The following is a 25,713-nucleotide window of genomic DNA, read 5'->3' as shown; positions in this document are numbered from 1 at the left end:
TGTTGCCGGTTCACCACTGTTCTTTCCTTAGACCACTTTTGATAGATACTGACCACTGCAGACTGGGAACACCCCACAAGAGCTGCAGTTTTGGAGATGCTCTGACCCAGTCGTCTAGCCATCACAATTTGGCCCCTGGTCAAACTCGCTCAAATCCTTGCACTTGCCCATTTTCCCTGCTTCTAACACATCAACTTTGAGGACAACATGTTCACTTGCTGCCTAATATATATCCCACCCAATAACAGGTGCCATGATGAAGAGATTATCAGTATTATTCACTTCACCTGTCAGTGGTCATAATGTTATGCCTGATCGGTGTACAATAAATACACCTTATTTTTGCCCAGCCTTTCAATGGAGGCATGGAGGACAATGCACATATACTGGACAAGCTGTAGTTGTTGTGATCACGTTCCCTGTTCTATAATATAGAAACCACCAGCTTAAAACAGCATGTGCTAATCAATACAGCCTGCAAGTTCAAACTCATAAAACCTCTCGATTCTTTCTAGATCCTGTCTGACTCCCATACAAAACCTCTTTAACACTACACACTTACCTGGCAGCAAATCAAAAGTTAATCCCAGATCAAAACATGACCGTAGCACCATAATCTTGCTATAAACCTATGGTGCAACAACAGCAATATACTGCATGTCTGTCAACAGGTAGTAACAGAGGCAATACTATTTCACCATTTTTATCAATGCCATTAAACAAAGAAGGGCTAGAAAGAATCCAGGTTGGCAAATAAAATAGAAACCTTTATTAGGGAGAGTTGAACACAACATTTATTCTTTGCTCGTGAGATAACTATATCTTAAGTAAATAAGATGCGTAGCTGTTTTTATTTCACGTTCACATTATACTCGTATAAGAACAGAAGAGCTGAGGTTAAAAGATACACAATAGGTCCTTGCTTTTATTCTGTTAAGTGATTGCATTACATTAAATAAACAGGCAGCGAGGAATATCAAAATCTGTATTTTTTCTGTCATGTTTGGGAGAACAGTGGGTGAGAAATAATGCAGAGAACAAAACATTTCCACATACACCAGTTGTAAATAATGTCTACAGTTTTTCGTCTGCTGGCAGAACCAATAAGACTTGAACACAGACATCATTGAGCCTGAACTTTTCCTCTCTTTGTTGAGTGCACCTTTGTCATACAGATATCCGTCATGCTGTTGTACAATGAGAGCTCAGTCTAAGGAGTGTTATTTATCCAACAATCACAGTGTCTTCGTCTGGAAACTCGTAGAAGGGAACCTCAAGGTTTAGGGGTGCGGGGCCTTTCCTGATGCGGCCTGAGGCATCATAATGTGAGCCGTGGCAGGGGCAGTAGTAACCTCCAAAGTCGCCGGCGTTGGCAATAGGCACACAGCCCAGATGTGTGCACACCCCGAGGACAATGACCCAGCTGGGGTTGACAACACGGTCCTTGTCATGCTGAGGGTCTCGCAGCTCTGATATGTTGACTTCGGCCTCAGCAGCGATCTCCTTCTCTGTACGGTGACGGACAAACAGCGGCTTGCCTCTCCACTTGAAGGTCATGTTCTTTCCTTCAGGGATGTCGCCTAGCTTGATTTCAATCTTGGACAGGGCCAGGACGTCAGCTGATGCGCTCATGGAAGAAACAAACTGTGTGACCACTGTCTTGGCAGCATAAACTCCCACCACGGTTGTGGCACCAGTGACCAGGTACGAGAAGATTCTTCTAGATTCACTGCTGTCCTGAGATGACTTGTTGGGGTCCAGCACCTCTGGGCGCCTGTAGTCAGAGAAGTCTGGTACCCTGACATCTGTGTGGGCAAATCGGACACCAGCAGGGCCTATAAAAAAAATAAATAAATAAAATAAAAATCACCAGTTAGAGTGCATAGATAAACTGTGACCAACTCTGTCCACTGTGGATCCCAGAGACGATTCACTGCCAGTGTAGTCTGTGTGCGGGTGTATTAAAACTGCTGCTCTCATCCTTGAATCCTGAAATCAGTTGCTAATGTAAATGTTTTTATTAACAATTGACCTAAAACTTATTTTAATGAGAGATGCACCAATCCATTTTTTTTAAGTTCCGATACCTGACATCCTTTCGAGAATCAGTGACATCCAAGTACTCGGAAGAACTACGGGCTAATTTCAGCTTGGATTTCGAGTCTCTGCCTCCCTTCCTGGGTATCCAGGGGGTTTGATAGATTGAAATAATACATACATAATGGGGGTGTGTCAGCTGGCTTTATAAATACCAGACTTCATGTCTCCCTTGTATGCAAATTAGCCATGTGATCACCAGCTTAAGTGTCATTTGAACATGATGGCAGAGGAGGTTATGGATGGAGAGACTTTTTACTTGTTTTGACTCCAATACATAGGCCAGGGTTTCTGCAGGTTTGAACAAGTCAAATTTAAGACTTTTTAAGATCTTTTTGAACTAAATTTAAGACCTACATGAAGTACGAAACAGTAAGGAAAAATAAAGTCCCAGAATTACTTTCAAAAATTACTACATTTATTGCCATTCACAGAGCAACTCAAACAATGAAGAATGGAGTGAGTGTGTGTCAGGGTTATTATAGTTTTTAAATTTCATTAGTTTTTATTTTAATTTGGTTTTTCAGTTTGCTTTTTATTTCAGTTGAGTTTTAATTAATTTAAGAAGTGATTAATAGTTTGTTTAGTTTTTATCTAGGAATTTAACCTAATTTAGTTCACTCTAATAACCCACACTTTCTTAAAAAACTGCACACACACACACACGGTGTTCAAAATCCAAAGCACCTCCGCTTTCAACGTCGGAGTTGAAACGAAGATGGTTTGAATGTTGCTCAACTGCAAGACAGCAGAGGCAGCACAGAGTTCAGGTCGAGCAGAACTGGACGAACTTGGACCGGGAACTGGTGACAAAGGCGTACAAAAGCGTGTGATAGCGTAACTTCGCCGGAGACTTTTAAAAGCTAACTGGTGTTTATCCGATTTTGTGTGTGACGCCAGCGCTTTCACACCAAATGTGCCCAATTTGAGGGTCCTCTTGCAGAGCGTACACTGCGCTTCAGATTCATTATTATGCGGCTTTTAACCAACTGAATTCTGGATGTTCAAGCCAACACACTAAATTTACACTTTCCCGTAGTTTTAGCAGATTCCGCAGTCGAAGTCTTTCTGGAACTGGCGAAGTGTACGGCGATAAATTCCAACCGGGCTGTTGGCAAAATGCCACTTACGTTCCTGGATACTTCAGAAAGAAGTACAACACACGGAGCTAACTGTGAATCTCACCAACACATTTCCCAAAAACGAAAAACAAAAAACAAAAAAGACGATGACAAAGCAGTAAATGAACAGTCATATTTAAGACCTAACTAAATGTAATTTAAGACCTATATGCAAAATATGGACGTATTTAAGACTTTTTAAGGCCTTAATTTTAAATATATGAATTTAAGACTTTTTAAGGATGCGCGGACACCCTGTAGGCAGGTTATTCATTCAGGTCAGACTAAACCGCTGCAGAAATCCAGCGGAGAGAGGCCGAGCTGCAGCTGAATTAGCGTAAGAGGACATAGTCGATAGCGACTATCCAGAGCTGCCGACCATAAACAGCAACTGGTAAAGCCTTTGCTCAAATTGCCCTCGGATGCCAACAGAAACAGAATAATTCAGCTGCAGTGAATTTAAGCGTGGGCAGGTTTTGATACCGTCACCGACAACCAGCCTGAGGCAGTGCATGTGTGTTGCATGAAAGTTTTACTCCTGGCTTGCCTAGAGGTGACCTAGAGGATCCCAAAGATAAACTGGAGAAACAAGACCAGAAGGGCTGAGAGGGAAGATGAACATTGAGTACGTATTTTGTCATCTAACGCTATGTTATGGCCAGCAAACTAGTAGCTACAGGGTCGGGCAGTGATACACAGCAACAACAAGCTGTTTTTTCTCAATGTGTGTAAGGTGATATATGGTTAAAAATAAAGCAATGCTGAATAAAACAGAACCTGTTAACTACTCATTTAAAAATAGAAATAAGAATTTATGAAGACCAAAAAGGAAGAGATATCAATGCATATGAAGGTTTAATCCCAGTTTCCTGGAAATATGCTTTTAAGTAATTTCCAGTTTCTTAAGAAATATAAATCACAAAAAACAGGGAAAACAATGAAAATGTTTTAAATTTATAACATCTAAATATGTAGGCCTCCAGTGTCCCTTCTCAAAACATATGCAAAAGCTGTTTGTGCGTGCGCCTGTGGAAAACACACACTAAAGCTTATTGTAATTAATAAACGCAAAGTCCCTAAATTCAAAGCATTAAGGATACCGAATGGACTTGCTGAACATCTGTTAGAGCCATAAGGACGGGGGGAAAGAGAGAGTGTATCTTTAGTTGGTGGAGTGGCCATATCAAGAGCGGAACATGAAGAGGGCAAATCGAGCGCACTCAGTACCAAGCAGCATCTCCAAGAGCACACAGGGCTGCAGCTCCAACAGGTGACAGTGAGTCCAACCTGGTGGTAAACCTGCAGCAGGCTATATTCCTGACCACTGAACCTTCTCCAGACGAGGAGAGCAGAGATACCGACCTGATGAGAATTGCAACCAAAGAATTACAGACGGCTCACAGCCTCTGAGCACTAACAGAATGATGCCTCTCAGCTTCATAGACTGACTTTGAAAACAAAAAAACGACTTGGTTTTAACTAATTTAACTAAGTTTAACTAATTCCGTTTGTTTATACAATGACGATTTTTAAAAAAATCATTATTAGGTTTAGGCCATCTTCCATATTACTGTTTCTGTTGTCTTCATTCAGTTTTACAACATGTCTTCACAGTGACATGCTTCATAGATATATACCCAGCAGGTTCCTCAGTAGCTGGCCTCCTGGTTGTCCCAAAGACTTCTGGAAAAACATATGGAGAGTCAGCTTTCAGACACTATGGCCCTCGTCTCTGGAACAGTCTGCCTCTGGGTCTGAGGGACTCCACCTCTCAGTTCTTATGTCCTGACTCTTAGCTTTATATATATTTATTTCTTACTCCATGCTTGCTTAATTAACTATTTTATTTTTTATTTATCCACAAGCCTTTTTTATCACTTTTATAGTTATTGTTATTTCTATGCCTTTGTTTTTATTTATATGTCCGCTTTTTATCAACACATCCCATTGACTCATTGAATTATTGCTGTGTATCTGTTTTATTTTATTGTTTTTATTTCTGTCTGTGAAGGACTTTGGGCTGCATTCATGTATGAAAGGTGCTATATAAATAAATAAAGTTGAAGTTTTTATTGTTAATATTTTTCCTCACTAGACTCAGATCTAAAAGGATATTAAATAAACTGTGTATTATACAACACTACCAAATATAAACAAATATATAGCCTATATAGTATTATAACAATAAAAAACTACAATGGTCTCGTCACATTCTTTCTCTTCTTCCTTGTTTACAGGCAATGCCATAGCTAACTTATTTCAGATGCCTTTTTGTACACAGCCCTGTTTGATATGCCAACCTCCATGTTCTGGGCAGGTTTAGGAAGTATTAGGGGGTGAAGTGTCAGGAGGTTGCACGCAATGCATCCTGGTACATCTAGGCAAGCTGTGCAAGCAGGAAAACTAACAACCCAACTTTCTCTTTCAAGACACCACACACTGGGAACTTATTGCCTCAATTACCTACATTTACCATCAACACTGATTGGGATATCCACATAATAATATGGCAAACTTCTCCTTTAAGAGAGTGTTTACATCTCAACAAATACTTGTTCTTTATTATCAGTAAAAAATATATGGATAATGTTTAAATCCCTTTCAATGCATTTTTGACAAAGGGCTGTGTGTAGACATATTCAGCTTAAGTCTGTTAAAGCCAAATGACAGCTGATCCAGCTATGATCTGTCAGCTGTCATCAGAAACGTACGTCGCTTCACATCACGTTTAAAACATATTTCCTTGTTTCTTCTCTCCTCACATCCCCTATGATCCAAAAACTATAATAGCATACTATCTAGTATGCCAGAAAAAGATTCAGTGTGTCCCAGCACAAGTTATGTGAAATGTAGTATGCCAAAAATACCAGGATGTCCTATGACATCCGAGCCAGCATGCTTTTCTGGCCATTCTGATTCACAATCCTCTGCGCAGCGGAATCTAAATCACATACGCCACGGTGTGTCACAGGAATATAAAAAAGCCGAGAGAAACATTTGACAGCTCACTGACAGAATGACGGCTATTTTAGACAGAATGACAGACACCGCAATGACAGGTGACAGTGTGTTCTAGTATAAGTACCTTTACTTTTTTCTCAAAAAAAATTCACGCTAAGGCTGTGATGGATATTGGGAGCAAGAGGGTCAATGTTCAAGATGTACTGTCGTGAAGACGCAGAATGTCCCAATTGTATGCATACCGCATGCAAGGGCAGCTGCAGTACACACTGAATGTAAACAGAAAAAGTATGCGATTTGGAACGCACCCCTAGTTTTCTTGCGACTCTCCACGAATCCTCAGGGGGGAAGGACTAAGGGTACAACCCATTTCACCTAAATTGCATCCACAATTCCCTTCCTTCCTTGCATCTTAGTCTCTCCCACTGAGGATTCATGGAGAGGCGCGAGGAAACCATGGGAGGAGAGAGGAGACGAGGAAATGTGTTTTAAGAGAAATGAGAAGTCCTTTCCTCTGCAGCGTCACATGAAACGCTGTGTTTCAGATGAAGGCTGTCAGTTGGCCTCAACAGCTGTAGAGACGTTAGGTGAATCTGTGCAAAAAATGTCATTATATATATTTTAATGACACGGAACTAATAATTGTCAAGAGATTTAAATAATAAATAGTCAAACTGATGTGTCGTGTGAGTAGTTGCACACAGCTCTGTTAATGGAGTGACGCACTTGTATCGTTTGTTATAGTGCAGGTAATGTGATGTTTTCCTCATTCCTTATTTGCCGTATTATTTCACCCACCAGCAGCCGTTTTGATATTAATAACAATGTTTAGTTTTATGACCTGGACCGCCCTATACACAGATTTCCCATGGTGCCCATGGATATACCTGTGATTCGCGTATCACTAACATGTCAAAAGCAAATGTGTGTCTTTTACATGATTAAAGTTAAAAGGGAATATAGTTTAGACCTACGCTTGGAAATAAGACTAACTAACTAACTAAGTTAAATATCTTTAAAGAGAAGACAGTTTTGGGGGGACGATCACATTTTGAAAAAACACCTTGCCATGAGTCTTTAAAACACTTTCAATTGATGAGTCGGAGCTCTGTAGTTTATGTGCTGACCCACTGTCAGCCTCGAACACACGGAATAAAAGTAACGTTATCCCTGAGCACCTGGGAGACACCATTTTCCACAATCGAGCAGCACTCTTTGCATACTGTTTTTGACTTATTACGTTACCACTATTTAAAGCTGACCTTAAGTGTAGGCCGCTCTTTAGCCACAAAGGCTAACAGGATGTTAGCCTACAATCTAGAAGAGACGATGCTAATGTTAGCAAGGCTAACTAAGTTATGCTCCAAGTTAACACTGGTTGGTATTTATCTGTGATAAATGTGACAGGACATCAACGTTACACAGACAGTAAATGGTCTTTAACGTTGAGTTTCAATGCACTAGTTACGACAACAGAAAGCTAACTTAAACAGCTAGCAGTCAACGAAAGACCTACCATTGATGCTAACAGTCACAGCAGGCCCTCTCATTGGGCTTTGACCGTTCAGCGATTCCCGGCACAGGAACTGTTTTTTCGGGTTCAACACAATCTTCTCTCCCTTTAAAACAACCCCAGGTAATAGAGCCTTCAGGGGGCCAGCGACCGCAAAAGCAGTAGCCTGCATATAAGGGGAAAATGCCCCTGACCGGGCGGCAAGGGACATCATGTTTGAGGTTGAATGTTGCTCCGACGACCTTGTATGCCTTGATAGCGAAGGGAACAAGTTGGCGTAACGAATGTGCGTAATTACGTCATCATCACCTTCTTCCTCTATGGCGGTTGGCAAACAACATTTTGGTCGATTACTGCGACCAACTGGTATGGAGTTTGGACCGGGAATCTAATTTACATTTAGTAATTCTGATAATGAAAAGAAAATAGTACACTAAATAAATAAATATTAATAACACTAAATAAATAAATCCAATTAGTTTATATTCTCTCTATCAAGTTTGGTCTCCTGAGATACTGTAGCAAGGCTAAATAATATTTCTCACTTGAACTTCTTTGTAAAATGTCTCTTAAATCAAAACTCAACTTATAGTATAGTTTAACATATAACATGTTCCACAGTGTCCTCTTGGTCACAAAATTCACATCTTCCTGAATTATGTTTCTGAACTTTAAATGAAGTGCTATTGAGTCCCGTATGACCAAAACGTAGCCTTGATATGCGTAATTACATCGCACATAAAAACATCAGTAGGCCTACTCCTGATTTTACTTTATAATTAATATTACTATATTTATTACTCATATTATTGCTTCTGTTGATATTGTTTCATATTTTATATATTTCATAGTTTTTCTCACTTGTCTTAATTTAACTACCCAGTGGTCATTTTCCTGTTTCCTGTCCAACCAGTGAAAAGCAATAGGCTCGTTCGAGATGAGCCAGGCCTGCGCAGAATCGATCACCGGCGACCACCGCACAATGCATGCCGGTTAGATTTATGTGTTTTTTTTTTGTTTTTTTTTTCTTTTCCTTTTTCTTTTATTGGTGCGACACATGTCATACAATTATACATAGAAATACAATAAGATAAAACAAAATAAGTAACAATAACAAAATGACCAAAGAAAACAAAACAAAGGACAAAAATAAAACAAAGACAAGACAGCCAGAGGCGTTACAGTTCACTTACACAAAATTTCTCCATAATAGAGTACGTTCTGGTAGCTTTCTTGTTTTTAAGGTCCTTGATTGTGGCAGCATAACGGTGCAGTTCATGTTTAAATGGTACAATGTTCGGTTTAGATTTGGCCCATTTATTTTTGTGGATGTGAAATTTCCCTAGGCTCAAGATTAACTGACAGAAAAAGCAAAAGTCTTTATCTTGATCTTCATAGTAAATAAAAATATGTTTTTCCTGGAAACTGATCATTCTTCCTGTTTTAACTTGCACAAAGTGTTGGACATCATTCCAAAAAGATTTACTGTATGCACAATGATAAAATAAGTGAGAAATAGTTTCATCTTCAAGTTCACAGAAATCACACACATATTCAATGTCTAACTTAAATCTTTCAAGGGTTTTCTTTACAGGGTAAATTTGATGTAAGATTTTAAACAAGACTTCTTTCACCTTGTTATTGAGACAAAATTTCTCACCAACCAGCCATGCTTTATTCCAGTTAATATCTCCAAATTGTGCGGACCAGTTAATTTGTCCTCTAGGCAGATTTCTTGGCTGTAAGCAGCTTCTCAAGAATCTGTTAGGGCAGGATTTTTTTATAACGTCTACTCCGCCCACAAAAATATCACAATTATAATTTTCTGGAACAGCAGTGATTCTTTCTGTTCCTTTAAAAAGCTGTAGCACACCTTGAGGTAGTGCATCAAAAACCACTGCATATTGTTTTGGTGTGACTGGGAATTGAAATTTTAACAAAAATTCTTCATAAGAAAGTAAGAGACCATGTTCATTAATAAGTTGGTCAACTAATAGAATTTTATGCTCCATCCAGTCCTTGTAGAACAATGATCGGTTTTTGTAAAGAATATCTTCATTGTTCCAAATATAATAACTGGTTGGCGAGAAATTATGTTTATAGATCAGCTTCCAGGACAACAAGGCTCGTTTATGAAAATTTGAAAGTTTAACAGGAAGTTTTTCAACTTTGTAGTTACATTTCAACATAAAGCGTAAACCACCTAATGAGTTAAATACATGTGTAGCAAAAGAGTTCCAGAAGTTGTTCTTCCGTCTACATAAATTATTTAACCAGTTAATCTTGAAAGAATGATTTAACATTTCAAAGGTTAACACATCCAAACCACCATCTCTCTTGGAGTTACACAAGATATCCTTTTTTAAATAATGGCATCTATTCTTCCAAATAAAGTTGAATAACATTTGACCTAATTTCTTAGACACTAATGCAGGCATTTCTAGTGCTAGTGATAAGTATACAGATCTTGATATTCCTTCGGCTTTAGATAACAAAGTCCGACCATTTAAAGACAGATCCCTCATTAACCACATATTGAATTTTCTTTGTATCTGTTGAGTTATTGGTTCAAAGTTCATCTCAGAGCGTCTGTTCTCATTTTTTTCAAGCACTACACCCAGATATGTCACAGTTTGTTTGATAGGAATATCACTCAGTTCTGACAGATCACAGTGTTTAAGGGGAAACAGCATAGATTTATTAATATTCATTGTCAGCCCAGAAACCTCAGAAAACTCTCTGATACATTGCACAGCTGTGTCGAGTTCATTTTGATTGGATAAAAAAACTGCTGTATCATCCGCTAACTGAGACAGTTTGAATTCTCTACCTAAGGCTCTTATACCCTGAAAGTTGCTTTTTTTAATATGTGTTGCCATTACTTGTGTGACCAGCAAAAACAAAAAGGGACTTAATGGGCAACCTTGTCTGATTCCACGGTTAATATTAAATCTGGGTGTTGTGCCATTTGTTACCTTAATTGAACTGTTACTTCCTTTATAAAGTGTTTGAACTGCCCTCAGAAACCTATTTCCAAAACCAAAACATTGGATAACTTTAAACATGAACTGGTGATTAACTGTGTCGAACGCTTTATAGAAGTCGACAAATAAAATAAAGCTTTCATCATGTATAAATTCATTATAATCTATCATGTCCAAAATCAACCGAATATTATTTACAATATTTCTCCCTGGCATAAATCCAGATTGCTCCTCATCAATAATGTCATCTAATCCTATTTTTATTCTTTTAGCAAAGATGAGAGCAAACAGCTTTGTATCATTATTCAATAAACTAATCGGTCTCCAGTTTTCGATGTTTAATTTATCTTTTTTTGGTTTTGGAATTAGTTTTATCAGTCCTTGTCTTAATGTGTGGGGCAGTTCTTCTTTATCTAGAGCCTCTTCAAATAAACCAACTAAAAATGGAGCGATAGCTTGTTTAAAGCATTTGTAAAATTCCCCTGTTAACCCATCATTCCCTAGGGCTTTATTGTCCTTGAGGGAATCAATACAATTTTGCACCTCTGTTATAGTTATTTTCTGATCACATATTACTTGGAAGTCATCATCTATTCTTCTAATATTTGGTTGTATGTTTTGAAGGAATAATGACATTTTATCTTCATTCAACAGGTCAGCCTGATACAGCGTTCCATAAAAATTGGCGACATATTGTGAAATTAGTTTTCCATTTTCACACACAGTATCATTAATTTTAAGTTTGCATAAAGAAGATATTTCATAATTCCTTTTCTCTAAATTAAAGAAGTATTTGGTACATTTTTCCCCCTGCTCAAGCCATTTCCTCCTGGATCTGATGAAGGCACCTCTAGCCCTTCCTTCATAAAATTTATCTAATTCGGTTTGTAAATAAGCCAATTGTTCTATTTCGGCACTAGTTGGATCCGTTTTCTCAGAGAGCGGAATAATTTGGGTGACAAGTTGAAGTTCTTTTTCTTTGTTATAGCTATTGATCTTTTTGCTTAATTTCATAGCTAACTTTCTTATTTCAAATTTCAATAGTTCCCAGTATATTTGGCTTTCCTTTACAAATTCCTTATTTTGCAGCAGCATTTTGTTTAATTTCCAATAATCTCTATTCACCTTCTGCCTATCAGATCCAAGATGGAATTGAATTAATATAGCTTTGTGATCTGTCAGTATTGTGGGTTCTATTTTGATTAAGTCTACTTTATTTTCTAAATCAGCTGAGATTAATCAAAAATCTATGCGAGATTGGTGAGATCTATCCTTATTGCTCCATGTGAATACTTTATCCTGTGGGTATCTGTGTCTCCATATATCAATCAGGTTCATTCTGTGGCAAATGTTTTCTAACTCGGTTGTCTGTTTGGCTTTTGGAGGCCATCTGTCCACTCTATCATCAAACACCGTGTTGAAATCTCCGCCCCATAAGAGCTCTGCTGAGGGAAACAACGTCAGCCACTGATTTACCCTATTTTCTATTGTTGAAAAAATTATGTTATTGAGGAGTTTACTGTTTGAGCCATATATGTTAATCAAAATAACAGGCGATTGGTTGATATCTGCCAACAGAATGATCCATCTACCATCTTTATCTGCATCATACTTTATAACTTTCCCACCAAATTTCCCTTGTAGGATGGCTACCCCTGCTGAGCGATTACTGCCATGAGAAAACCATACATTTCTTCCCCATTGACTTTTCCAATGTGAAACATCAGCCTCAGAAGAGTGGGTTTCTTGAATGAAATAAAAAATCTGCACCTTTATTCTGAAGAAATAAAAACAAACTTTTCCTTTTCACTTCATTCTTAATACCTCTGACATTGACAGAAAGAACAGAAGTTGCCATAGTCGCACACACACACACACACACACACAACCACACACACAAATACACAAGCACCCACTCAAAAACCTCACTGGGTTGAGAGCGGATACTGCAAGATTGGCCACTGCACCAGATCAGACCACATTCAAACTTGAAATAATCTACCCCTCTTCATTTGCGCTCCATCGCTCCATTGAAACAAAAACAAAACAAAACAAGACAAAACAAAAAGAAGCGGCATTTGGGTTCATTATTTTAGCACAAAGGAGCTGTAGCAAAAGAAAAGAAGGTAAATAATATAATATTGAGGGGGAAAAATATTATTAGGCTAATTTGAAAAAAGTGGGAAATAAACAAAGAAAAATCGATGAAAGTCAAAAGAGCATTTGAGCATTTCAGCCACGTAAAAAAAAGAGGGGGGAAAAAAAAGAAAAAAGGGAGAGGCCGGGAGCATCGAGTCTTTGCATAAACAAGTAATTTAACTCTGGTGTCGGTCAGAGCGGGTCAGAGACATTGAAAAAAAAAACAAAAAAAAACTATGTAGTCTCACGGCTCTGTGACAACTTGAATCTGTAACTTACATGACTTTTGCTGCCATTCGTACGCCATCAATATATGCGTGTGCTCCTCTGAAGCCAGCTTTCTTTCCTTCCTTCCTCGCCTGTTCCACTTGCGGCCACAGCTGGTTTCTGGACTCCTTGGCTGCTTGTGTCAGGTCCTCCAGAATCTTTATTCTTCTTGTTTTAAGAAGCTCCGATGTCCTGGCGTCCTTCCAGATCTTCTCTCGATGTGATCGTGACAGAAAGCGTACTATGACGCGACGGCTGGAGTGCTCGTGTCCGGAGCGAGGTCCCACTCTGTACACGATGTCCACCGTGAGGGCCAGTTGGTCCGCGATGTCAGGGGAGATTTGGCCGAACAGGTCGATGATGGTTTTCTTTAAATCCTCCCCGGTCCTCTCAGGTAAGCCGGCTACACGAAGGTTCCACCGTCTCGAATAGGCATCCATGTCGTTGTATTTATCCCGGAGCTCCGTGCTCGCTTTCCCCAGGGTTGAGGCTTGAGCCTGGAGGGTGCTCACCTGGCCAGACATGTCTTCCATCCGTCCCCACAGGGCTTCCAGGGAGTCTGTGACACTTTTCGTTGTTTTAGTGTTTTCTTTTACTGCATCTTCCAGCGTTTGGAGACGTTTAAGAGACTCAATTTGTCTCTTTTCAATTCTCTCAAGGATGCTTAACGACATCTGGTCAGACTCCTCCACCTCATCACTCATGGGTTTTTTACTCTTCTTAGATTTTGGAGCTTCAGGTGTCTGCTCCGAAGTGGGTTCACTTCCCTCGGCAATAAGATTGTCCATAACTTCAAGTTGGTCAATTAGACGATTCCGTGCATAGGAGTGCATCGTATTAATAAAGTTTCCTTTGTCCATACCCTTCAGCGTGATGAGTCTTGACTCCAGTATTCCAATTCAAAGCAGAAAAGTTTGTAACGCACGTGGAGGAGGCGTCCCTCCGCGGTAGTGCTTTGACTCGCGGCTTCCTTAAAGTTTCTCCTTTCAGTAGCCTACCTGAGCAGGTTAATTGAGACCTCAGTGTCGTGACCTTTTTCCAGAGAGGTAAATGTCCTTTTTTAAATTCTTCTGATCATAATGCAGTGTAGTGCCACTTGGACCACTATCTTAAGACGGCATGCCTCCCACACAGCAGAGGAAGCTGCCCGTCAACTCATAGCTCTCCGAACGTGTTCTCCGGTTAGATTTATGTCCGACTTGATCCCGACTTGCTCTGACGTCATGCACACGCCGGCAACGATAACCTCACGAGATCAAGGCGGCCGCAGTTTTTAGAGCCAGGCGCTGCAGTTGCTCTCCACCGACTGCAAGACCGCAGGGCATGATGGGAAACGCCTGGCTGTCGCCTGATTGGCTCTTAGTTAGGACTACAAACACCACGTTTTGTCGAAAATCCTAATTTTCTGTGTAATTGTTATATTTAATTCTAGATTTTATGAATCTCATGTTGTGCAATGAAGGTTTAATCTGTTAACAAACATATTTTGTGTGGTTGATAATAATAAAATAATAATAATAATAATAATAAAGATTATAACACTTATCAAAATGAGCAATCAGTGCTTTACAAGGCAGACAAAAAGAACAAAGGATAGAATACAATGCCAGATACACACATATTCCCACATATATACTGTATATAATTACAAATATAAATACATCAATAAAGATTATAAGAAACCTTTGCTGCTCGTCCTCCCCATGTGTAGCCTATATATGTAGCTGTGAGAACGTTGGGACTGTTAATTCAGTAGTTCAATTTCTTAAATTTAGGGATTGTATGATTTATAAATGACAGTGCATACGCAATTTCTTCAGCCATAGCTATCCGAACGTGTTCTGCAAACTACAGGTAGCCTACAGGTGGATCTAACAGGATGTAAATGTTTCTGTGACTTCCTGTATATTCTTTGATGGCGGCTGGAAACTGTCCGACTTGACTGCAGCTTTTTGTCACCGCCCCCTGCTGCTGCCGCCTGGTCTCGTCCACCTTCCAGGCGAGGCGCAGTTCATCTTGAACTACGTTCCTGCAGTAGAGGAGGCTGCACCATGGACCTATTACTACGGGCTGCAGTTTCAGGACCGCAGATCTAGGACCCTAGTTTTTTGCCACAGCGCCACCTACTGAATGAGGCTGCAGTTTCAGGACCACAGTTCTAGAAACCCACGTTTGTGACCACAATTGTAGGACCCCCTTTTTTCGCCACAGTGCCACCTACCGATTTGAATGATTGCAAAAGTGCAAACAAGACAATTTTGTATTCAAATACTTTCTGTTATAGTTTTGAAGGTTTATTCCACCCAAATAATACTTTGCAACTCATTATGTATAATGTTAAAGGTTGATTCCACCCAGATAGTACTTTCTGATCTGGTATTTATAGTTTTAATGGTTGATTCCACCGAAATAATACTTTGAGTCACTATTTATAGTTTTGGAGGTTTATTCCACCTTTAACTGCCACAAATATTATTTATGTAATTTAATGTTTTGTTACACACTTTATTTTTATACTATTTATTTTTATGGATAATTATTTTCTTTGTGCAACACTGAGGAGGAATTTATTTTTATTCTGTGTTGCAAGCGGGACGAATTTAAGTGTAACACTCAAAAAGACGGAAGAGGGTAAAGAAAGTGATGAAGCAGGAGAAGTGTGCGAACCTCCGCAAACAAGTTAAGACATTTTACTGCGCATTTGAAGAATAATGTTCGGTTGAAGGATATTTTGTGGACATTTTTGGTTTTGAAAGATTTGTCAAACGGACTCATTCCCTCTCGGTTGTGTGCAGCCAGCGAGGTACATTTATTCTGTTGTGTTGTATCGTATGTGTTTAAGTTCTGTATACAAATGATGTCTTAATTTTGCACACTGTATATTTGAACAGTTCGACGGTGACTTTGATGGTGGTTTATGAGGAAGGAGAAAATAAAGTCATCTGTAATTGAAGAACTGCGGTCCCGTGTATTTCCTGGAGGGAGTGATAGTCGAACTCGGACCTGCGTGAGCTCCGCCTTACCTGCTTGCGATCAACAAGGAGACGCAGACAGCTCGTCAAGACGGAAAAGCAGATAAGCCACTGTTTAGCGTTAAGGACACATGTTCATCAGTTTTTCATGAAACGTCCATAAGTCAGACACTAAGTTGTGTTCTGAAAGGTGACACAAGATCTGGAAAACAACAAGGGACTATGTAGCCTAATAACAATAACAGTGTTCACAAGATATTAAGGAGCAATTGATGTGATTTATTATTGATATTTTGTTTATATTTGTTAAAAAAAGGGTAATTCATATACTCTGGAGAGTTAGAAATATTTTAAGTGCATTTAAGTAAGTTGAAATTCAAAGTGCAATTTCCATTTAAGGTTCAATATTTTCTATGCAATTTCAATTAAGTGTTGCCATGAGGACATTTGCCTACTGTACTTAATACTAATATAGCTTTTGTAATGCTTGCTATCCTTAAAGGTTGATTTTAAGCAAAGTAATCTAAGGTATTAAGTGTTTTCACTTGACTATTTTGTGAAAATGTTTGGTGTTATCTACACTGCTTATGTGAGACAAGCTAATGGCATACAGTCATAATTCAATTGTCAGAAACAAGTAAAGAGAGGTCACTATAAGGAAGCTGTCATATAACAAATGGCAGAGTCAGTCCAGACAAATGAGTCTGCTGGTGCACAACAAGCAGGTCAGTCTGAAGAGCATCGTAGAAGTGAAAGAGCCCACACATTAACAGAAAAAGGAAAGGAATTTCAGAAAGAAAAGCTAGAAGGGCTACTTCTTCGTTTTGACAGCATTTATGAATGCTGGAAAGTTCTCACCAAGGTTGCTAAAAAGTCTGTAATAAAACAGGATCCCAAAAACATCCTAGAAGAACATATCAACACTATTCAAAAGGAGTTATCTGAACTGAATATTGTTTATGATGAATACCGAAGGATTGACATCCCAGTAAATGAAATGCGCCGTAAGCTGGACAACTGTATATCAGTCACAAGGATTGTTGTGCAAAATGCTCAGTCTCAAATTCAAGGAACAGTGGAAGAGATGATTTGGCCTGATGCTGGCTCTGTATTTGCATCTTCAGTCTCCAGTGTATCGCTCTCAGCCCCTAAGTGCTCTAAGGCCAATTCCATTCTCTCTAGTGTGTCATCAGTCAAAAGACAAGAAGCCGCAGCAGAATATGCCGCTACACAAGCTGTATTGAAGATTATGTCTGAGCAAGAGTGTACCATCAAGAGAAACTGCAGAGACTTGAAGCTGAGGATAAGCTGATAGTCGCAGACCAAGAAGCAGCTGTGTTAACTCGCCGTCTAGAGGCAGAAAAGGAAGAAACTGAACGTAAGATAGAAAAGGAGAGACAAGAGGCTGCTCTTTCAAAGAAACAACAAGAAGAAAATGCATCAAGAAAAGAGTCTGTAGAATACTTAAAAAGAGAGCTTGAGCGTTTGGAGGAGCTGAAAAGACTAAACTCAGCCAGAGCAAAGCTGCAAGTTTATGATGAGGGTGAGTTTTATCCAGAGCACGAACTGTCTACAGTTATGCAAGTGACCAATCAGGTGAACCCTGTGTATCAACACACACAAACATTAAAGGATGCAACTCCAAGACATGTTCAAGATGATTCAGGACAGCTTGTCAAAGTTTTGGCTGAGGCCATATCAGCAAATAGGCTACCTATTCCAGAGCCTACCATCTTTAGTGGTGACCCACTCAAGTTTAATCACTGGAAGTCATCCTTTCATACACTAATTGAGAGGAAGAATATTCCAACTACAGAGAAAATCTTCTTCCTTCAGAAATATGTAGGAGGAGCAGCTAAAGAGGCCTTAGAAGGACATTTTCTGACTGATTCGGAAGATTCATACAACGCAGCATGGGACTTGCTCAATGAACAATACGGCGAACCCTTTGTAATTGCCAAAGCCTTTCAAGATAAACTACACACTTGGCCAAAAATAGCCTCAAGAGATAGTGCTGAGCTGAGAAGGTTTGTGGACTTTTTACGCAGCTGTAAATCTGCCATGGCTCACAATGAGAGTCTAACTGTTCTCAATGATGGAATTGAGAATCAGAAACTCACTGCCAAACTACCTGACTGGTTAAGTACCAGATGGAACCGAAAGGCCACTCAATATCAACTAGAACACAGAAGGTTCCCAAGCTTTGATTATTTTGTGACTTTCCTATCAATGGAAGTCAGCATTGTATGCAATCCCATAACTTCCTGCCATGCTTTACAGCAGAGTGAATCTGATAAAGCAAAAGTCAAGAACCAAATCACAGTGGTTTCCAAGAATAGAACTGTGGGTGCTAAGACCTTCACAACTAACAGTAGTGAAAGGAACATAGTCACATGTGTGTTTTGTAACAAAACAGGGCATAGCTTATACAAGTGTTGAAGATTCAGTGAAAAGCCAGTTGCTGACAGAGTAAAGTTTATTCAAGTTGAGAAACTGTGCTTTGGCTGCCTTAGTCCTGGCCATCAATCTAAGAGCTGCAATAAGCGGATGGTCTGTGACACCTGCTCAAAACGTCACCCCACGTGTCTTCACGAAGATCGCTTAAAACAAGAACCAAAGAGAGAACAATCTGAAGAAATAAGTAACACTAAGGAAAGAAAGCCACAGTTAACACAACCGCAAAATGTAATCAAAGAGACTACATCCAACAGAGTTGTGCAAGACGGCAATAACACCCAGACTTCAACAATCATACCTGTTTATGTATCAGCATCAAGTGATTCAAGCAAGGAAGTTCTTGTCTATGCTCTGCTCCATTCACAAAGTGACTCTTCATTCATTCTTGAGGAAGTAGCAGATGTTCTAGATATGGACACAGAGCAAGTGAAATTGAAACTATCTACAATGTCATCAAAGAAGACAGTTGTAGCCTGTAAAAGGCTCAAAGACCTACAAATAAGAGGGCTATTCTCTTCTAAGAAAATCACAGTGCCAACAACTTACACTCGTGAATTCATTCCTGCTAATCGCACACACATCCCGACTCCAGAGACTGCCAAGGCATGGCCTCATCTGGAGCATCTTGCAGAACATGTTGCTCCACAAATGGAGTGCGAAATTGGGCTGCTGATTGGTTACAATTGCCCACAAGCTCTAATGCCTAGAGAAGTTGTAGTTGGGGAGGAGAACCAACCCTTTGCACAGAAAACCGATCTAGGTTGGAGCATAGTGAGTTATGGTGAACCAAGAGAGCATGAAGGTGACGCAATTGGTGTAAGTCATCGCATCATTGTAAGGCAAGTGGCACCAGAACCCAAAGCCAACAGTCAAGCTCAAGAGTGAAGTTCACTACGTTTGTAACACTCGTATCAAAGAAGTTGTCACTCCAGATGATGTAATCAGGGTACTTGAATCCGATTTCAGTGAACGAGTTGGAGAAGAAGCAACTATCTCTCAAGAAGATCTCCATTTCTTGAAAAAGCTAAAGGATGGAATCAAACACAAACAAGATGGTCATTATGAAATGCCCTTACCTTTTAAACAGGACAAACCAAACCTTCCCAATAACATGTCATGTGCTGTTCAACGTTTGAAGTGCTTGGAACGAAGGCTCAAGAGAGACCAGCAATACTGCTCAGACTATATTAACTTCATGGAAGACATCATCACACGTGGTGATGCAGAAAGGGTCCCAGAAGAGGAACTCAACAATCAACCAGTTTGGTATATTCCCCACCACGGGGTATACCACCCTCAAAAGCCTGGGAAGATACGTGTAGTCTTTGATTGCTCAGCGAGGTTCCAAGACACATCGTTAAATGATCACCTTCTTACTGGACCAGATCTCACAAACAGCTTGGTGGGAGTTCTTTGCAGATTCGCAAGGGGCCTGTCGCTGTTATGTGTGATGTGGAACGAATGTTTCATCAGTTCCATGTAAGGCCTGAAGACCAAGACTACTTGAGGTTCTTGTGGTGGGAGAATGGTGATCTTGGGTCTCCGCCATCAATTTTTCGGATGAAAGTCCATTTGTTTGGGGCAGCCTCCTCACCAGGTTGTGCCAATTTCGGTCTTAAACATATAGCAGTTGAAGGTCAAGACCAAGTTAGCCAAGATACTGTGAAATTTGTACAGGAGAATTTTTATGTTGATGATGGACTTGGTAGTGTAACGTCTGATGCTGAGGCAATCCAGCTCGTCAAGGAAGCCAGAGAGCTCTGCAGTGCAGGCAAGTTGAGGCTACACAAGTTCATCTCCAACAGCAACAACGTATTGAAATCAATACCAAAGGAAGAGTGTGCGGAAAGTGTGAAAGACCTAGATATGGCTTTGGGAGAGCCGCTGATGGAGCGAGCACTTGGCGTTCAGTGGTGTGTGTTCTCTGATGACTTTCAATTCAGAGTTACCGTCAAGGAACGCCCACTGACCAGAAGAGGAGTGTTGTCCATTGTAGCCTCTATCTACGACCCGTTGGGGTTTGTTGCACCATTCATCCTCCTAGGAAAACAGATTTTACAACAAATGTGTCGAGACAAAGTTGGCTGGGACGAGCCACTCTCTGAAGAGCTCAGAACACGGTGGGAGTCATGACTTCAAGATCTTCAGAACTTGTGTAATGTAAAGATCAAAAGATGTTATATTCCAGCAAACTTCACAGATGTCAAGCAGTATGAGCTACACCACTTCTTAGACACTAGTGTTACTGGTTATGGTGAGTGTAGTTATCTCAGATCAGTCAACGCCAATGGAGAAGTCCATTGCTCACTAGTCATGGGGAAAGCACGTGTGGCCCCGACCAAGGTAACTACAATACCACGCCTTGAGTTATCTGCAGCAGTAGTAGCAGCAAGGACATAGAGTGTCATGCTCAGACATGAGCTTGAGATAGACAGTCTTCAAGAGTATTTTTGGACGGACTCGAAGGTCGTTCTTGGATATATAAATAATAATGCCAAACGGTTTCATGTGTTTGTTGCTAACAGAATCCAAAGAATTAAGTCCACTGCAGAGCCAGAGCAATGGCAGTATGTGAAGTCTGAAGATAACCCTGCAGATCATGCCTCAAGGGGCCCAATGGCACAGCAGCTTGTCAGTTCTAATTGAGTTCACTGGCCCAGATTTTCAATGGGAAAAGGACCTACCTGCAGGAAATATCAAGGTGGGAGAAGTCAGTGATGATGATCCAGAACTGCGAAAGGCTCAGGTGCTTAACACCAAGGCAAAGGAAGAGAGGACGTTGCTAGACCGCCTGTCCAAGTTTTCTGAATGGAAAAGAGCTGTCAAAGCCATTGCCTGTCTCAAGCGCCATGTAAAGCAAAGGAAGGGTCTGAAGTCTAAAACAAGCAAAGCCACAAGTGTTGAGGAAAGACAGGAAGCAGAGCTTTTCATTATCAAACTGGTTCAAGAGGAATCATTCAGCAGTGAAATCAAAGGTATAAAACAAAACAAGGAAGTAAGACCTAAAGACAAAGCAAGCAAGCTATACAAACTAAGTCCGTTTGTAGATGAGTATGGTGTGCTCAGGGTTGGAGGTCGTTTGGCAAGATCTAGTCTTCACCCACATGTCAAGCATCCTGCCATTCTACCAAAGACAAGTCATGTGTCTTCTTTGCTTATCAAGCACTACCACCAGAAGGTGCATCATCAAGGAAGAGGCATAACTATAAATTTATTGAGGTCCAATGGAATATGGGTCGTAGGATGCAGCAGTGCAGTTGCTTCACACATCTACAGGTGCACGATGTGCAGGAAGTACAGAAGGAGCACACAAGATCCAAAGATGGCAGATTTGCCAGAGGACAGAATGGAAATGACACCTCCATTCACATATTGTGGACTAGACTGCTTTGGACCGTTCTATGTGAAGGAAGCAAGAAAGGAGCTGAAGAAGTATGGTCTTCTGTTCACATGTATGTGTTCACGAGCCGTACATATAGAAATGCTTGATGATCTCACTACAGACGCCTTTATCAATGCATTGCGTGCATTCATTGCAATACGTGGTAATGTAAGACAGCTGAGATGTGATCAAGGCACCAACTTTGTAGGTGCAAAGAGAGAGTTCATGAATGCAATGAAGGATCTGGATCATGAACAGTTGAAAGAATATGGATGTGAGTTCAAAATGAACACCCCATCATCAAGCCACATGGGAGGTGTATGGGAGAGACAAATAAGAACTATCAGAAGTGTTCTAACTGCCATCCTTGATCAGTCTGCTAAGAGACTCGACACTGCTTCACTTCGAACCTTTCTGTATGAGGTGATGGCTATTATAAATAGCAGACCTCTGACAATCGAGCACTTAAATGATCCAACAAGCCTGGATCCTTTAACTCCCAACCACATTCTCATGATGAAGTCCAGCATAGTATCGCCTCCTCCTGGTCAATTTGTGAGTCAGGATCTGTATTTGCGTAAGAGATGGCATCAGGTGCAGTTTCTGTCAAACGAATTCTGGACAAGGTGGAGGAAGGAGTACCTCCTTAATCTTCAGCAAAGACAAGTATGGCAAACGGATAAAAGAGATACGAAGGTTAATGACATTGTTATCCTTCGTGAGGACAGTTCTCCACGAAATCAATGGAAATTGGCAAGAGTAACAGAGGTGTATCCCAGCGCTGATGGAAGAGTCAGAAGGGTGAAACTGTTAGTAAGTGACTCAACCTTGGACAAACAGGGAAAGCACACTACTAAGCCAGTGTATCTTGACCAGCCTGTGCAAAAGACTGTCCTACTGCTTGAAGCAGAATAAGTGTAATGGTTGACTTGTTAAGTTCATTATGTGAATTTGAAACAAAGGTGTTAAAAGGGAGTGAATTGAAATCACAACAATTGTGATTTGGTGGGAGTTTAACTGCCACAAATATTATTTATGTAATTTAATGTTTTGTTACATACTTTATTTTTATACTATTTATTTTTATGGATAATTATTTTCTTTGTGCAACACTGAGGAGGAATTTATTTTTATTCTGTGTTGCAAGCGGGACAAATTTAAGTGTAACACTCAAAAAGACGGAAGAGGGTAAAGAAAGTGATGAAGCAGGAGAAGTGTGCGAACCTCCGTAAACAAGTTAAGACATTTTACTGCGCATTTGAAGAATAATGTTCGGTTGAAGGATATTTTGTGGACATTTTTGGTTTTGAAAGATTTGTCAAACAAACTCATTCCCTCTCGGTTGTGTGCAGCCAGCGAGGTACGTTTATTCTGTTGTGTTGTATCGTATGTGTTTAAGTTCTGTATACAAATGATGTCTTAATTTTGCACACTGTATATTTGAACAGTTCGACGGTGACTTTGACGGTGGTTTATGAGGAAGGAGAAAATAAAGTCATCTGTAATTGAAGAACTGCGGTCCCGTGTATTTCCTGGAGGGAGTGATACCACCCAAATAATAGGCTACTCTGATTCATTATTTATAGTTTTAAAGGTTGGTTTCACCCAAATAATACTTTCTTCCAAGTAACTATGGTTTTAAAGACTTATTTCATCCAAATACTACTTTGCCTTGCAAATCACCTTGGTTGCCAAGACTTGCAATTTGTATAATGAGCAGAACTGAATTGTACAGTCGATACCTACATTTACATTTAAATTTACATTTAGGGCATTTAGCAAGTCACTTTTGTCCAAAGCAACTTACAATAAGTACATTTGTCACAAGAAAGAAACCACAACATATTACCGTCGATAAAGTAGAAAAGAAAAGATAGATTTTGTTTGTTTGTTTGTTTTTTGGGGTGGGGGGTTGGGGAGGGAGTCATGCTATGCAGGGTCGAGGTGAAGTCTGAACAAGTGAGTCTTGAGTCTTTTCCAGAAGATGGCGAGTGATTCTGCTGTCCTGGCATTGGTCGGGAGTTCGTTCCACCACTGGGGCGCCAGGACAGAGAAGAGTCGTGACTTCGCTGAGCCGGTTTTGTTTGCTCCTAGTGATGGTGGTACCAGCCGGCCAGCTGATGTATTAGAGCAAAGTGCTGGTGCTGGGGCGTGTGGTCTGACCAGTGTTTGGAGGTAGATGGGTGCAGTTCCGTTGAAGGCCAGCACCATGGTCTTGAAACTGATGCGGGCCACAACAGGAAGCCAGTAGAGGTCACAGAGGAGGGGGGTCACATGGGAGAATTTGGGTAGATTGAAAACAAGGCGCGCTGCAGTGTTCTGGATACGTTGCAACAGTTTAGTTGCCAAATTCATTCATAAACTGATGGCGGTGGCTGCCATAAAAGGTGCTGACCAGCACATCAGGAGCAGTTTGGGGTTCAGTATCTTGCCCGAGGACACTTCAACATGCAGACCAGGGGAATCGAACCAGCAACCTTCCGATAACAAGACGCTGGCTCTACCGCTGGCTCTACCGCTGAGCCACAGCCGCCCTATCCAATCTCCAGTCCACCAGGCCTCAACAATTCTGAGAGCAAGAGGGGGGGGGACCAAATAGAATTTTTTACTTTTCCTGACAGTTAGGATGGCCGTGTGACGGCTGGATATTTGAAGCAGGAGTCTGAGGCAGAGGTTTGGTGCAGACCAAAAGCGGGTATTTATTTTCACTAGTGATGTGTCTTCCGTGTTAAGGCTTCGAAGCGTGTGTCGAGTAGTCCAGGAAGATTTTTGTGAAGCGCGTATCGAGGCTTGTGTCGATGACGTATGCGATGACGTTCGAAGCCTCGCGAGACGGCCGTACCATGTGACTGATTCAGGAAATGGTTCGCCAGTTTGGCGTGCAATTTGAAATATAAGGGGCAACGAAATGCAATGGAGGTCCCCCATCACCTCACATTTTGTGGAGTTTGTGGATTTTGTTTGGGATATATTCGAGCGTCTTTTGACTTTCCGATGGAACCAACCAGAAAGAGGAGATTTTCCCCTGTGTGGGAACATTTTGAGCTGATCTCTCATAATAAGGTATGCACATAGTAATTACTAGCGTAATATAAATGTTACAACACAGCGTATCCCTTGTTCTAACTTCTTTCTTCTAATTTGTGGTATTTTAAAAGGTGAAGTGTCTGTTGTGTGCAAAAGAACTTGGATACAACAATAACACTTCATCTATGCTGAGGCATTATAGAGCCCTGCATGAGAACAAGGAGACCAACCAAGGTGGACCAAGCTTAGGTAAGCCATTGTAGGATGCAATGATAAGACAGTATACAAACATAAAATTACAACATTAATTTATATTTTAAATGTGACTAATTAATGACATCTGTAATTGAATACTGCAGAGAGAAGAGAGAAGACCGATGTGGATGAGGCCTTGGTTAACATGGTTATTGAGGATTCCCAGCCCTTCAGTATTGTGGAGGACAAAGGGTTCAGAAAGCTTGTGAGAGCTTTGAACCCTACCTATGTTCTCCCCACAAGGCAGGTGCGTATGTGAGCAAATGAAGCATTTTTCCCCATTTCCCCATATTTGCCATTCCAAGAGTGTTCTCTTCCTTCATTTAAGGCTTTGAAAGCTATGGTGGAGAACAGATACAAGGAGTCCAAGGAAAAAGCCAAAGTCCTTGTGTCAAAGGCATCTGCAGTGAGCTTGAATTCAGATATGTGGACGTCAATCAATACTGATCACATGCCACTTCATAGATGCAAGCACCTCTTTGCAATCAGTTGTTTTAGGGGTGCTGCATTTCCTTGAGGCACATACAGCAGAGAATTT

The 25,713-nt window shown here is 40.5% G+C and overlaps 1 protein-coding gene across 1 annotated transcript; it reads right to left on the bottom strand.

Moving 5' to 3' along the window:
- Window positions 1-746: 746 nt before the first annotated feature.
- On the bottom strand, window positions 747-7,959 carry uqcrfs1 (ubiquinol-cytochrome c reductase, Rieske iron-sulfur polypeptide 1). The gene is made up of 2 exons (XM_073465046.1): window positions 7,696-7,959; window positions 747-1,835 (listed from the first exon to the last, which is right to left on the bottom strand). The coding sequence occupies exons 1-2, from the start codon at window positions 7,904-7,906 to the stop codon at window positions 1,225-1,227; spliced, it is 822 nt and encodes a 273-aa protein (XP_073321147.1). The 5' UTR covers window positions 7,907-7,959; the 3' UTR covers window positions 747-1,224.
- Window positions 7,960-25,713: the final 17,754 nt, after the last annotated feature.

This window comes from Pagrus major, chromosome 4, assembly GCF_040436345.1.
Source record: "Pagrus major chromosome 4, Pma_NU_1.0".
NCBI lineage: Eukaryota > Metazoa > Chordata > Actinopteri > Spariformes > Sparidae > Pagrus > Pagrus major.
The sequence above is the reverse complement of the archived record's forward strand: the minus strand, read 5'-3'. Positions and strand labels throughout refer to the sequence as shown.

Excerpts from the sequence above, each read along its gene's own strand:
- uqcrfs1 (XM_073465046.1), bottom strand. The coding sequence starts at position 7,906 with ATGATGTCCCTTGCCGCCCGGTCAGGGGCATTTTCCCCTTATATGCAG. Across the intron at positions 1,836-7,695 it reads TGTGACTGTTAGCATCAATG|GCCCTGCTGGTGTCCGATTT; the intron begins GTAGGTCTTTCG and ends TTTTTTTTATAG.